The sequence below is a fragment of the Triticum aestivum genome, chromosome 3D (genome assembly GCF_018294505.1).
Source record: "Triticum aestivum cultivar Chinese Spring chromosome 3D, IWGSC CS RefSeq v2.1, whole genome shotgun sequence".
Lineage (NCBI taxonomy): Eukaryota > Viridiplantae > Streptophyta > Magnoliopsida > Poales > Poaceae > Triticum > Triticum aestivum.
Window position 1 is genome coordinate 316,861,954 of NC_057802.1, and position 15,447 is coordinate 316,877,400.

Consider the following 15,447-nt stretch of genomic DNA (forward strand, 5'->3'; position numbering starts at 1 on the left):
AGTCTCGGGTTTGGGTTCAACCTTGGGATTCTCCACTAGAGCAGCAAATGATTTGTTGTTTCATGAAGTATCCCTTTTGCCCTTGCCCTTCTAGAAACTAGTGGTTTTACTAACCATCAACAATTGATGCTCCTTCTTGATTTCTACTTTCGCGGTGTCAAACATCGCGAGTTGCTCAAGGATCATCATGTCTATCCCTGATATGTTATAGTTCACCACGAAGCTCTAATAGCTTGGTGGCAGTGACTATGGAGAACCATCACTATCTCATCTGGAAGATTAACTCCCACTCGATTCAAGCGATTGTGGCACTCAGACAATCTGAGCACATGCTCAACGATTGAGCTTTTCTCCCTTAGTCTGCAGGCTGAAGAAACTTGTCAGAGGTCTCATACCTCTTGACGTGGGCACTAGTCTGAAATCCCAATTTCAGTCTTCGGAACATCTCATATGTTCTGTGACGTTTCAAAACCGTCTTGTTGCCACAATTTTAAACCGTTAGCATCACACACTGAACTATCACGTAGTCATCAAAATGTGTATGTCAGATGTTTCGTAACATCTACAGACGACGCTGAGGTTCAGCACACCGAGCGGTGCATTAAGGACATAAGTGTTCTGTGCAGCAATGAGGACAATCCTCAGTTTACGGACCCAGTCCGCATAATTGCTACTACCAACTTTCAACTAAATTTTCTCTAGGAACATATCTTAAATAGTAGAACTAAAGCGTAAGCTATGACATAATTTGCAAAGACCTTTTGACTATGTTCATGATAATTAAGTTCATCTGATTATTTAATGAACTCCCACTCAGATAGACATCCCTCTAGTCATCTAAGTGATACATGATCCGAGTCAAACTAGGCCGTGTCCGATCATCACGTGAGACGGACTAGTCATCATCGGTGAACATCTCCATGTTGATCGTATCTACTATACGACTCATGTTCGACCTTTCGGTCTCTTGTGTTCCGAGGCCATGTTTGTACATGCTAGGCTCGTCAAGTCAACCTAAGTGTTTTGCATGTGTTCCGAGGCCATGTCTGTACATGCTAGGCTCGTCAACACCCGTTGTATGCGAACGTTAGAATCTATCACACCCGATCATCACGTGGTGCTTCGAAACAACGAACCTTCGCAACGGTGCACAGTTAGGGGGAACACGTCTCTTGAAATTTTAGTGAGGGATCATCTTACTTACTACCGTCGTTCTAAGCAAATAAGATGCATAACATGATAAACATCACATGCAATCAAATAGTGACATGATATGGCCAATATCATTTTGCTCCTTTGATCTCCATCTTCGGGGCACCATGATCATCTTCGTCACCGGCATGACACCATGATCTCCATCATCACGATCTCCATCATTGTGTCTTTATGAAGTTGTCACGCCAACGATTACTTCCACTTCTATGGCTAACGCGCTTAGCAATAAAGTAAAGTAATTTACATGGCGTTATTCAATGACACGCAGGTCATACAAAAATAAAGACAACTCCTATGGCTCCTGCCGGTTGTCATACTCATCGACATGCAAGTCGTGATTCCTATTACAAGAATATGATCAATCTCATACATCACATATATCATTCATCACATCTTCTGGCCATATCACATCACAAGGCACATGCTGCAAAAACAAGTTAGACGTCCTCTAATTGTTGTTGCATGTTTTACGTGGCTGCTATGGGATTCTAGCAAGAACATTTCTTACCTACGCAAAAGCCACAACGTGATATGCCAATTTCTATTTACCCTTCATAAGGACCCTTTTCATCGAATCCGATCCGACTAAAGTGGGAGAGACAGACACCCGCTAGCCACCTTATGCAACTAGTGCATGTCAGTCGGTGGAACCTGTCTCACGTAAGAGTACGTGTAAGGTTGGTCCGGGCCGCTTCATCCCACGATGCCGCCGAATCAAGATAAGACTAGTAACGGCAAGTAAATTGACAAAATCGACGCCCACAACTACTTTGTGTTCTACTCGTGCATAGAAACTACGCATAGACCTAGCTCATGATGCCACTGTTGGGGAACGTAGCAGAAATTCAAAATTTTCTACGCATCACCAAGATCAATCTATGGAGTTTACTAGCAACGAGAGGGAAGGAGTGCATCTACATACCCTTGTAGATCGCGAGCGGAAGCGTTCAAGAGAACGGGGTTGATGGAGTCGTACTCGTCGTGATCCAAATCACCGATGATCCTAGCGCCGAACGGATGGCACCTCCGCGTTCAACACACGTATGGAGCAGTGACGTCTCCTCCTTCTTGATCCAGCAAGGGGGGAGGAGAGGTTGATGGAGATCCAGCAGCATGACGGCGTGGTGGTGGAAGTAGCGGGATTCCAACAGGGCTTCGCCAAGCGCTGCGGGAGGAGGGAGATGTGTCACGGGAGGGAGAGGGAGGCACCAGGGCTTAGGTGTTGCTGCCCTCCCTTCCCCCCACTATATATAGGGCCAAGGGAGAGGGGGGGCGCAGCCTTGGCCCTTCCTCCAAGGAAGGGTGCGGCCAGGGAGGAGTCCATCCTCCCCAAGGCACCTCGGAGGTGCCTTCCCCCTTTAGGACTCTTCCTTTCCCTTATCTCTTGGCGCATGGGCCTCTTGGGGCTGGTGCCCTTGGCCCATATAGGCCAAGGCGCACACCCCTACAGCCCATGTGCCCCCCCGGGGCTGGTGGACCCCCGGACCCCTTTCGGCACTCCCGGTACAATACCGATAAAGTGCGAAACTTTTCCGGCGACCAAAATAAGACTTCCCATATATAAATCTTTACCTCCGGACCATTCCGGAACTCCTCGTGACGTCCGGGATCTCATCCGGGACTCCGAACAACTTTCGGGTTACCGCATACTAATATCTCTATAACCCTAGCGTTACAGAACCTTAAGTGTGTAGACCCTACGGGTTCGGGAGACATGCAGACATGACCGAGACGACTCTCCGGTCAATAACCAACAGCGGGATCTGGATACCCATGTTGGCTCCCACATGCTCCTCGATGATCTCATCGGATGAACCACGATGTCGAGGATTCAATCAATCCCGTATACAATTCCCTTTGTCTATCGGTATGTTACTTGCCCGAGATTCGATCGTCGGTATCCCGATACCTTGTTCAATCTCGTTACCGGCAAGTCTCTTTACTCGTTCCGTAACACATCATCCCGTGATCAACTCCTTGGTCACATTGTGCACATTATGATGATGTCCTACCGAGTGGGCCCAGAGATACCTCTCCGTTTACGCGGAGTGAGAAATCCCAGTCTCGATTCGTGCCAACCCAACAGACACTTTCGGAGATACCTGTAGTGCACCTTTATAGCCACCGAGTTACGTTGTGACGTTTGGTACACCCAAAGCATTCCTACGGTATCCGGGAGTTGCACAATCTCATGGTCTAAGGAAATGATACTTGACATTAGAAAAGCTCTGAGCAAACGAACTACACGATCTTGTGCTAGGCTTAGGATTGGGTCTTGTCCATCACATCATTCTCCTAATGATGTGATCCCGTTATCAACGACATCCAATGTCCATGGTCAGGAAACCGTAACCATCTATTGATCAACGAGCTAGTCAACTAGAGGCTTACTAGGGACATGGTGTTGTCTATGTATCCACACATGTATCTGAGTTTCCTATCAATACAATTCTAGCATGGATAATAAACGATTATCATGAACAAGGAAATATAATAATAACCAATTTATTATTGCCTCTAGGGCATATTTCCAACACGGGGCCCCCTCGCCGGGACGCCCTCCCGCCTCTGCGCGAATGCCCCCGACGCCCTGCGCCCGCCCGTCGCCGTCCCCCGCCGCCTGGAGCTCCGCGAGCCCCACCGGAGCCACCCCGTCGCCCCCTTGCCGTCACCATTGCCTGGAGGACCACCTCGCCGGCCTGCTTCCTCCTCCCCGCCGACCTGCCTCCACTCCATCTGCGTCGTCCCCGACGACCTCCTCGCCCCCCCGCTGCCCCGTACCCCTACAACTCCCCCCGTGAGCTCCCCCCTCTCCTCCTCCGCTCTCTCTCTCGCACCCGCCCGTGCGACCACGTCGCCGCGCCCCTGCTCCTGGCCGTGCCAAAGCGCGCGCGCGAACCGCGCCCGTGGCGACCCCCATCGCGCCCTTGGGGCGCGCTGATGTCGCCTCCCCACTCCGTCGCTCCGGCCATCCTCGCCTTCTCGCACCACCACCGCGGCCATCTACGCGCGTGCGCGTCCGGCGCCCGCACTCACGGCGCCCCGCTCGCGCGGCCTTGCGCCTTGCTGTGCGGTGGCCGCCGGCGCCTACCGCGCTCCCCCGCACCTGCCGAAGGCCGCCACTGCTCGTCTCGCCGGCATGTGTGCCCCGCAGCTCCCCGCACCCGGCGCTGCTCCTGACCTCGCCGGCCACCGAGGCCCCCAGGCGCGCTCGCCCTCGCCTCTCCTGGCGTCGGGTGCGAGCACCCGCACCAGTTCGCCCGTCGCCCGCTTTCCCCTCGCCCGTTCGGGCGGCGCCCGTTGGCCGACCCGCTATGGCCCCTAGGGCCAATGACAGATGGGCCCCACGCCCAGAACGTTATTAAAAAAAGAATTAAAAATAATTAATTAACTAATAAAAATAATTAAAATATCAGTTAATTAATTAACTAACTTAATTAATCCTGTTAATTTTAACTAATTAAGATTAATTAACCTAATAACTAATTAACCTAATTAACTACTGTTAATTAGCTAATAGCCCCTGACAGGTGGGACCCACTTGTCAGGTTGACCAGGTCAACGGTCAACGTTGACTGCTGACGTCATGCTGATGCATTAATTAAATTTCGAATTAAATTAATTTATTAAATTCTAAAAATGAATTAAATCTTTTAAATTTAATATAAAATAAACCGTAGCTCGGATGGAAAAACTTTGTACATGAAAGTTGCTCAGAACGACGAGGCGAATCCGAATACGTAGTCCGTTTGTCAGCCACACGTTCCTAGCATAGCGAACATGGAACTTTCCCCCTCCGGTTCATCTGCCCGAAAACGCGAAACGCCGGGAATACTTTCCCGGATGTTTCCCCCCCTTCGCCGGTACCACCTACTGCCGCGTTAGGGCACACCTAGCACCGCTCATTGTCATGTCACGCATCGTCATGCTTATGTTTGCATTGTATTTACTGTTTCTTCCCCCTTCTCTCCGGTAGACTACGAGACCGACGCTGCTGCTGTCCAGTTCGACTACGGAGTTGACGACCCCTCCTACTTGCCAGAGCAACCAGGAAAGCCCCCCCTGATCACCAGATATCGCCTATTCTTCTCTATACTGCTTGCATTAGAGTAGTGTAACATGTTACTGCCTTCGTTCAATCCTATACTGATGCATAACCTGTCATTGTTGCTACAGTTGTTACCCTCACCTGCTATCCTACTGCTTAGTATAGGATGCTAGTGTTCCATCAGTGGCCCTATACTCTTGTCCATTTGCCATGCTATACTACTGGGCCGTGATCACTTCGGGAGGTGATCACGGGTATATACTTTACTTTTTATACATGACACATGTGGTGACTAAAGTCGGGTCGGCTCGTTGAGTACCTGCAAGTGATTCTGGTGAGGGGGCTGAAAGGACAGGTGGCTCCATCCCGGTAGAGGTGGGCCTGGGTTCCTGACGGCCCCCGACTGTTACTTTGTGGCGGAGCGACAGGGCAGGTTGAGACCACCTAGGAGAGAGGTGGGCCTGGCCCTGGTCGGCGTTCGCGGATACTTAACACGCTTAACGAGATCTTGGTATTTGATCTGAGTCTGGCCATTTGGTCTATAAGCACTAACCAACTACGCAAGAACAGTTATGGGCACTCGACGTCGTGGTATCAGCCGAAGCTCTTCTTGACGTCAGCGACGGAGCGGCGCGCGCCGGATTGGACTGGAACGCCTGCTAGGCTAGGTCTGCTTCCGGCCGCGTACGCAACGTGCAGGTGTGCAATGGGTGATGGGCCCAGACCCCTGCGCGCATAGGATTTAGACCGGCGTGTTGACCTCTCTGTTGAGCCTAGGTGGGGCTGCGACGTGTTGATCTTACGAGGCCGGGCATGACCCAGAAAAGTGTGTCCGGCCAAATGGGATCGAGCGTGTTGGGTTATGTGGTGCACCCCTGCAGGGAAGTTTATCTATTCGAATAGCTGTGTCCCTCGGTAAAAGGACGACCCGGAGTTGTACCTTGACCTTATGACAACTAGAACTGGATACTTAATAAAACACACCCTTCCAAGTGCCAGATACAACCCGGTGATCGCTCTCTAATAGGGAGACGAGGAGGGGATCGCCAGGTAGGATTATGCTATGCGATGCTACTTGGTGAACTTACCATCTACTCTCTTCTACATGCTGCAAGATGGAGGTGGCCAGAAGCGTAGTCTTCGACAGGATTAGCTATCCCCCTCTTATTCGGGCATTCTGCAGTTCAGTCCACCGATATGACCCTTTACACATATACCCATGCATATGTAGTGTAGCTCCTTGCTTGCGAGTACTTTGGATGAGTACTCACGGTTGCTTTTCTCCCTCTTTTCCCCTTTCTATACCTGATTGTCGCAACCAGATGCTGGAGTCCAGGAGCTAGAGATCCCGAGGATGATTCTACATGGATTTCGGCTTCGAGGAGTAGTTAGGAGGTCCCAGGCAGGAGGCCTTGCCTTTTCGATCGTTGCTACTTTTGTGCTAGCCTTCTTAAGGCAAACTTGTTTAACTTATGTCTGTACTCAGATATTGTTGCTTCCGCTGACTTGTCTATGATCGAGCAATTGTATTCGAGCCCTCGAGGCCCCTGGCTTGTATTATGATGCTTGTATGACTTATTTATGTTTTAGAGTTGTGTTGTGATATCTTCCCGTGAGTCCCTGATCTTGATCGTACACGTTTGCGTGCATGATTAGTGTACGGTCAAATCGGGGGCGTCACACTAGTGACTGCCTCTGAACAGCTCCATGCCATCTCTGTGTGTCAACCCACGTGGTTACAGGAGATCGTCAAAGGTTATGACCAAGACCCGAAGACACAACAACTGATCACCCAACTTGCCATAGCACCAGTGCCTGGGGGCAAATTCACCTTGCACAAGGGCATTGTCCATTTCAAAGGTCGGGTCTGGCTGGGCAACAACATGCATCTCCAACACCAAATCATGCATGCCTTGCATGATAGTACTGTGGGTGGCCACTCAGGCTTCCCAGCCACATACAGAAGAATCAAGCATCTTTTCGTGTGGCCTGGGATGAAGCAACACATCAAAGAGCATGTTCAGACCTGCCAAATCTGTCAACAAGTGAAGCTAGATCGTGCGCAATATCCAGGACTCCTCCATCCTCTGCCGGTCGCCAAGCGTTGCTGGGACTTGGTGTCCATGGATTTCACTGGGGGATTGCCCCCATCCAGGCAGTATAAATGCATTTTGGTGGTGGTCGAGACTTTCTTTAAGTACGCCCACTTCATTACAGTTAAGCACCCGTACACAGCGCAAGTTATAGCCCAGTTATACATTGATCAAGTCTACAAACTCCACGGCCTACCTGAAGCTATCATTTTTGACAGAGATGCAGTTTTTACCAATAAGGTTTGGTAAGAGATCTTCAAGTTGCAAGGCATGGAACTGAAGATGAGTTCATCCCACCATCCGCAAACCGATGGCCAAACGGAGCGTGTCAACCAATGTCTCGAAACCTACTTGCGCTGCTTTGTGCACAACACCCCCGCCAACTGGAGCAGATGGTTAGCTTTGGCTGAATTCTGGTACAACTCGACATACCATTCTACCCTCAACAGAGCACCGTTCTCGGTGGTTTACGACCAAGAACCATGATACCTGGGGTTGCTTCCTGACCAAGCAATACCGATTCCAAAGCTAAACAAATGGCTGGAGGAGCGTCAACAAATGCAGGACCTGTTAAGGCAACATTTGCTCTGCGCAAACAAATTGTGAAAAGTCAGGCCGATAAGAAGCGATCCCACCGGGAATTTCAGGTTGGTGACCAGGTCTTCCTCAGTTACAGCCGTACATTCAGACATCAGTCGCACGCCGAGCCAACCACAAGCTCAGCTTCAAGTTCTTTGGACCGTATCTAGTGGTCCGATGGGTGAACAACGTGACGTATGAGCTGAAGCTATCATAAGGATCCTCGATCTCTCTAGTCTTCCATGTGTCGCAACTTCGCAAGGCTTTGACCCCAGGTGCGAGCGCATCCTCATCTCTTCCATCACTTTCTGATGCTGTGAATGTTCCTGTGGAGATATTGGACAAACACTGGTGCCGCGGCTCGAACAAGATGCGGGAGCAAGGCCTGATTCGCTAGCATGACAACCAAGCTACACCAGATACCTGGGAGGACCTTGAAGATCTTCGTCGTCACTTCCCTACTACTGCGACTTGGGGACAAGTCTTGTCCGAAGAAAGGGGGGGGGGGTGTTGGCGACCACACTACACAAGGGTAGGCAGAAGGAAGAGCTACACCAGGTTGGCCCAAGAGAGAAAGGAGGCCATGCCACAAGTTCACTGGCCCCAATGGGTCTCCTACATGTTCAACCCAACTGAACCCGTAGGTAGCTCATATGAGCAGGTGTGGTAGGTGGGTGAGGGCTAGACCTGGCCATGGAAAACCCGGCCTAACCCGATCCGACCGAAATAGCCCGACCCGGCCCTGTCTTGTCCGCGGGCCGGGCCTGGGCCTAGTTTTTGAGCCCGAGTGCTAGGTCGGGCCAGGTTTGGGCTTGCCATTTATGTGTTTTAAGGAAGGGGCCCGGCCCAAGGCCCGGCGGGCTTTTCCACTCATGGACCGGGCTTGGGCCTGAAAACTAGGCCCGACGTCGGGCCGAGCCTGGCCTAGGTTTTCTGCTGTGGGCTTACGTAGGCCCAGCCCGAGATATGGCCAGGTATAGTGAGGGCGCAGGCGTGTGTGCGTGTGTTCCTCTGTATCTCCTCTGTATCGAGCTGCGCTCGCGATCCTCTTCTTCCCCTTCCCCAAGTTGTACTCGAATCAAAGTCTGTAATCGCCATAGGTCGAAGAGGAAGAACCAGCGAGTGCCCCACAGACGGAGAAGAAATGTCTCGCTTACTCCTGCGCCGCTTCCTCTGCTCCTCTTCCTCCACCACTCCCGCCGCTGGCGCAGGTTTCATCCGCGAGCTCGCCAACCTCCTCGCCGCTGGCCGCTTCCACGCCTCCGTCGGCCTGGCGAAATCACTCCTCCTCTCCTCCCGGCCACCAGCCACCTCCGTCCCCGACCTCTATCACGCCCTTGTCTCCACCGCTGCCGCCTCCCAAGTCGACCCGCATCCCCCATCCTTCCTCTCCGACGCCGCCTCCGCGCTCGTCGTTGCCTCCGCGCGGCTTGGCCTCCCCGACGGCGCACTCAGGCTACTTTCCCTCCTCGCCGACGCCCGCGCAACTCTGCCGTCTCTATCCTCCTGCAACCTCCTCCTCGAGTCCCTCCTCTCCCTCGGCCGCCACGCCGACGTGCGCCGGGCGTTCGACCTCCTAAATGCCGCCGGGGCACGCCCCGACACCTTCACATGGAACAAGGCCATCCAGGCGTGCGTCGTGGCAGGTGATGTCGACGAGGCTGTCCGGATGCTTCGTCGGATGGATTGTGAAGGCCACGGCGCCCCACCGCCCAACGCGTTCTCATACAATGTGGTCATCGCTGGACTGTGGAGAGCAGGAAGGGGTAGTGACGCTGTCAAGGTGTTTGATGAAATGGGAAAGAGGGCTGTGTTGCCAAGTCATATCACGTACAATACGATGATCGATGGACACATCAAGATAGGGGACTTGGAGGCTGGTTTTAGGCTGCGGGATCAGATGTTGCATCATGGCCTGAAGCCGAATATGATCACTTACAATGTGCTGCTGTCAGGGCTGTGCCGTGCTGGAAGGATAGGCGAGACGACCGCGGTGTTGCATGAAATGATGTCACGAAAGATGGTGCCGGACTGTTTCACATATAGCATTCTGTTCGATGGTTATTCCAGAGTTGGAGACTCACAGGCAATGCTTTCCTTGTTTGAGGAGTCTGTGAAGAAGGGTGTGAAGATTGGGGCTTACACTTGTAGTATTTTGCTGAATGGTCTTTGCAACGATGGCAAAATTTCAAAGGCAGAAGAGGTACTGCAGACGTTTGTAAATGCAGGACAACTCCCAACAAGGGTTATCTACAACACTCTTATCAATGGGTATTGTCAGATTGGAGAGCTTGAAGGGGCCTTCTCAACCTTTCAGCGGATGAAATCATGCCTTCTTAGTCCAGATCACATCACCTATAATGCACTAATAAACGGTTTGGGTAAGGCTGGAAGGATCACAGAAGCACATGCTTTGGTCACAGAGATGGAGAAGAATGGAGTGAGTCCTAGTGTGGAAACTTTCAATACGCTTATTGATGCTTATGGAAGGGATGGGCAGCTTGAAAAATGTTTTGTTCTACTTTCTGATATGCGAGAGAAGGGGCTAAAGCCAAATGTTGTCTCCTATGGTTCAATTGTCAATGCCTTTTGCAAGAATGGAAAAATCCCGGAAGCAGTAGCTATTTTGGATGATATGTTCCATAAAGATGTTTTACCAGGTGCACAGGTGTACAATGCGATCATAGATGCATATATAGACTGTGATGCCACTGAACAGGCTTTTACTCTAGCTGAAAAGATGAAGACTAGTGGGGTACCTCCAAGTATAGTTACATGCAATTTGCTGATAAAAGGCCTTTGCAAGCAGTCTCGGATATCTGAAGCAGAGGAACTAATTCACAGCTTAAGAAATCATGGATTAACTCCTGACGTTGTCAGCTATAATACTCTAATATCAGCATGCTGCTACAGGAGCAACACTGATAGTGCTTTGGAGCTTCAGAAAGAAATGTGCAAGTGTGGCATCAAACCTTCATCGAGAACATATCGTATTCTTCTGAGTGCATTGGGTGGTGCAAGAAGAATACATGAGATGGAAAATCTGTATAAAGAAATGTTGGACAAGGATGTTGTTCCTTGCAGTCGCATTTATGATATCATGGTTGAGGCCTATGTGAAATGTGGGGATGAATCTAAGGTAGAAGCTCTGAGGAAGGATTTCTCGGAAAAGGGGATATCAATTGATTATGACACATCCGTGACTTAGTGTGAGTTGAATACAAGTATAGCAAGTCCAATTTCAAAACGTTGAATTTGTTGCTCAGTAACCCAACTATCAGAAGTATTTCTTTTGTTTACCTAGTGAATCTTCAGAATGAATAGCCATTGACTACACATACAACGTCAACAGGCTGTTGCTATTTCTCCGACTGCGAAATCATTAGCTGCCTATCCCAAGTCTCCTTTCCAAGTATGTCATACCCCTGGCACTTGCATTCTGTACAAATACACTTTTATTTTCACCAAAATGGCCTAATATTTCAAATTAACTGACTTTGTTAGCTGAGAACTCCGGAGATTGTGCATGCTCCGAATGGGGAGGTAAAATCACCACCAGTAAGTGGAAAGAACATTACCAAATAGATGACTTATAATTCAAAAAGCAACTGCTATAATAAATAAATTTTCTATATTAATACCTTTGTGCAGGATGTAACCCCCATCTCACTGAATCTCAAAGAACTTGAGGCTGAGGAGAAGCCTCAAAAATCACTTAACGAGAAGCAACAGGTGTGCTACTTGTTGACTACACCTTTGTTTGTTTAACCTTTCCGAGTTATATACCTTTTTTTTCTTCCTTGACCCTGAAATTGTATCATTTACGTTTCTATGTATGTATGTTTGAATTTTATGCTCCAGGAAAGCCAAGACCTGCTAATCAAGTGTGTATCACAAGATTTGGGATTCCCAGTGGTAGGGCTATTGCAGCTTGCATTATATACAGGCGTCTTGTGCACTGGAGATCATTTGAAGTTGAAAGAATTGGTGTTTTTGACCGTATTATTCAAACAATAGGCTCTGCTATAGAGGTAGGTAATACCTATCGCTTGTTTCTTTGAGAACCCTTCTTTCTGGGAGAAATACTCATATTTTGTTTCGTTTGATTTAATGAACTGATATCTTAGGCCTTCATGATAGACCTTGAGTAACACATATAAATAAAAGGGGTAATAACAAAATTTAAAATGCTGCAACAACATAAGTTTACATTTCCTTTTTCCGTTTATTCTCTATGGGTACTGCTATATAGTCATGTTCGAATTGTTCCTTTCCAAAGGTCCAGGAAAATAACGACAAGTTAGCGTATTGGCTCTCCAATTCATCCACATTACTCCTACTTCTACAACGGACACTGAAAACAACTGGAGCAGCTGGACTCACTCCTCAGAGGTGAAGGTCAACTGCTGCATCGTTTGGGAGGTTTTTTTTCGGTAAAACATCTTTATCCTGCCCTTGCTAGTTTTATAGTCTGAGAAATTCTTAATTTTGTTGTTTCTGAATACACAAGGGAATTCGTGCTTCACCACAAAGTGTTGTGCGACCTTTTCATGGTAGCCGCTTGATTGGATGACTAGGTGATCTTCGTCAAGTTGAAGCCAAGTATCCTGCTCTGCTTTTCAAGCAACAGCTTACAGCTTTCCTTGAGGAATGATTAGAGACAATCTGAAGAAAGAGATATCTCCATTGCTTGGTCTTTGCATCCAGGTATGATTCATTGCCACTAGAATTCCTTTTATTTCACAGAAAAACAGTAACTTCAGGGTTAATTTTTTACTTTTACATGTTTTGCAGGCACCAAGAACATCTCGTGCAAGTTTGATAAAAGGATCTCGTTCTCAAGCAAATGCCTTGGCCCAACAAACTCTGATCGCACATTGGCAGAGTATTGTGAAAATATTAACAAACGACCTGAATGTTTTGAAAGCCAATTATGTATGTAACCTAAAACTCTAAATGGACACACTATTTTTGAGTATGTATGCATTAACATGTATTTTATTGATATGTCAGGTCCCTTCATTTTTAACCAGCAAGGTGTTCACTCAGATATTTTCGTTTATTAATGTCCAGCTGTTCAATAGGTAAGAGATGGCTCTTGCACTACCGGCCGTACATTTTACTTCTTCCCGTTAGGATTTTAAGATATCCTGTATCTTGCAATCTGCTTCTCCAACGCGAGTGCTGTTCATTTAGCAAGGAGAATATGTCAAAGCTGGATTGACTGAGTTAGAGCAGTGGTGCATTTACGCCACTGAAGAGGTAGTACCGGTGATATTTAATTCGTGTGCTAATTTTATGTGGTGCACAGTATGCAGGTTCTTCCTGGGAAGAGTTGAAGCATATTAGGCAAGCCGTTGGATTCCTTGTACGTGTCCTATACTGATTAGATGTCTATTTACAACTTTGTAAGTGAAAATTGTATGTAACCTAATGATACGTGTACTTGTATTATTAGGTAATTCATCCAAAGCCTAAGAAAACATTGAAAGAAATCACCAACGATTTGTGCCCTGTAAGTGACTTTGAATTCACTTAAATTTCGGCAATCATTAAAGCATATGTTAGTTGTGACTTGTCACATACCTCAAAAACTTTCAGGTCCTTAGCATACAACAGCTATATCGAACCAGTACAATGTATTGGGATGACAAATATGGCACCCACACTGTTTCATCAGAGGTAAGCTTGTTATACTTAATATAATTACCGGTTTATTCAAGTTTCATATGTTACTGTGTCAGCAAGTGGTGCTATCTATGTTCCTTTACTACCCATTTCTGACAGTGAACCAAATTGGTTGTAGGTCATCTCAAGTATGAGAATAATGATGACAGAAGACTCGAACAATGCAGTGAGCAGTTCTTTCTTGTTGGATGATGATTCAAGGTTATTTCTTGTTCCAAGTTCAATACTAATTAGTTTGCCACAGTAATTTTGTGCCCCTGATCTAACATTGCCCATGATACTTCAAACCACAGCATTCCATTTTCGGTGGATGACATCTCAAAGTCAATGACAGAAATCAAGGTAATGGACGTTGATATGCCACCTTTGATCCGAGAGAATTCTGGGTTTAGCTTCCTACACCAAAGAAAGGACTAAGCGGGTAGTCCTTCCACTCACGACTTCCACATTCCTTTCCCCACTCGATCTGTGCACAAATCATGTATATGTTCGTGGCTTTTCTTTCTATCAAATCAAATCTAGTCTGCTCAGGTTATTTGGTAGATCTGTTTTATATTTTTTGTTAGGTCCTGGGTTTGATTGATTGGTTATTTCTTCAGTTTGGCTCCCCTTTTTGTTGGGAGATCAATTTTATATTGCAATGCCAGGGGGGTCGGATGCCCTTGGTCAGGATGCCGAGCTGCTATTGGAAAAGCTCGTCGTCCTTTTATCATCTGGAAAGGTTTTACAAGGCTACTAGCCAGTCATGCTGTAAATTGCAACGAAGATCATAGTTAAAAGAAATTGCATATTGACGTCTGATATTTTTGGTGTACCCTCAATTTAGATGTTTATCGTCTGTTTTTACATCAGAATCATACTCCCTCCGTCCCATAATATAAGATCTTATTACATCCAATATGACGGAGGGAGTACATCTGTCACTGGGAGAATGCTTTTAACATCTGTCACTGGGAGAATGCCTAAAAGCCTGCTGTGTAATGTCAAGTTTCACATCACAAGAAAATCCTCCTAGATAAGATAGTGCAGCAAATATTTACTCGAAAGATGTCGCTCTTTCTAGGGATGACTCCAGCATGGTTTGAATACAAATGGAAGATTTACCTTTAGTGGCGCAAGCTAATATACTAGGTAAGCAAAGGCAACAAGCTAGCTAGCAAACACAAAAAAGAAACATTGAACTTGTAGACAAAGTTTAAAGAGAACCCTAAACTTGTAATCCCGAAAATCAGCACACCAAATACTCATGATCCCTGTCTATTTCGAACCTTGAGGGCGTTCCCAAACTGAGCCAGCCCACCAGACACGAAGTGAGCCCCCCCCCCCCCCCCCCCCCCCCTCCCCTTTTTTTTAACGTGCGACGTAAAAATAACAAAAAAAACGCTTGCGAACTTAGCGCTGCTGAACTCCACCTACTAGCCACTGGACCAAATGACTGTTATAATTATATAATGAGAAACCTGGATATATTTTGAAAACATGCTTTAAGGGCAATTTTTTTTGAAAATGTAAACAATTTTTGAAGGCCACAACATCAATATTTGAATACTTCTTTGAAGGGCTAATACATTTTGAAACTGTAAACAATTTTTGAAATCACCACATTTTTTTAAAGTACAAACAGCTTTTCAAAAAATAGAACATTTTTTGGAAACTCAGCGAGTTTTAAAAAGTGAACACTTCCTGAAACATCAACATTTTAAAAAATGGGAACAATTTTTTAATCTAGAACAAAATTAGTACATAGTTTCAAAACATGTTCAGTTTTTAAAAATCTTGTTCATAAATTCCAAATGTTCGGGAATCTAAAAAAATGTTTGCACT

At 47.3% G+C, this 15,447-nt stretch overlaps 1 protein-coding gene and 1 long non-coding RNA gene across 5 annotated transcripts; both read left to right on the forward strand.

The window, feature by feature from the left end:
• Window positions 1–8,967: 8,967 nt before the first annotated feature.
• On the forward strand, window positions 8,968–13,019 carry LOC123078617 (pentatricopeptide repeat-containing protein At5g12100, mitochondrial). 4 transcript variants are annotated; one of them, XM_044501183.1, is made up of 9 exons: window positions 8,968–11,144; window positions 11,240–11,347; window positions 11,440–11,493; window positions 11,587–11,667; window positions 11,797–11,966; window positions 12,215–12,368; window positions 12,446–12,642; window positions 12,730–12,870; window positions 12,949–13,019. In XM_044501183.1, the coding sequence occupies exon 1, from the start codon at window positions 9,080–9,082 to the stop codon at window positions 11,141–11,143; it is 2,064 nt and encodes a 687-aa protein (XP_044357118.1). In that variant the 5' UTR covers window positions 8,968–9,079; the 3' UTR covers window position 11,144; window positions 11,240–11,347; window positions 11,440–11,493; window positions 11,587–11,667; window positions 11,797–11,966; window positions 12,215–12,368; window positions 12,446–12,642; window positions 12,730–12,870; window positions 12,949–13,019. The 4 variants fall into 4 exon arrangements, with proteins under 4 accessions (XP_044357118.1, XP_044357119.1, XP_044357120.1 ...); XM_044501184.1 differs by having other exon boundaries at window positions 11,288–11,347; XM_044501185.1 differs by having other exon boundaries at window positions 11,288–11,347; window positions 11,440–11,478.
• A 545-nt stretch (window positions 13,020–13,564) lies between these two features.
• On the forward strand, window positions 13,565–13,953 carry LOC123078618 (uncharacterized). The gene is made up of 3 exons (XR_006437572.1): window positions 13,565–13,617; window positions 13,723–13,824; window positions 13,917–13,953. It is a non-coding gene; the product is annotated as an uncharacterized lncRNA (long non-coding RNA).
• Window positions 13,954–15,447: the final 1,494 nt, after the last annotated feature.

What these genes read in the sequence shown, in the direction of transcription:
- LOC123078617 (XM_044501182.1), top strand. Translation starts at nt 9,080, where the DNA reads ATGTCTCGCTTACTCCTGCGCCGCTTCCTCTGCTCCTCTTCCTCCACC.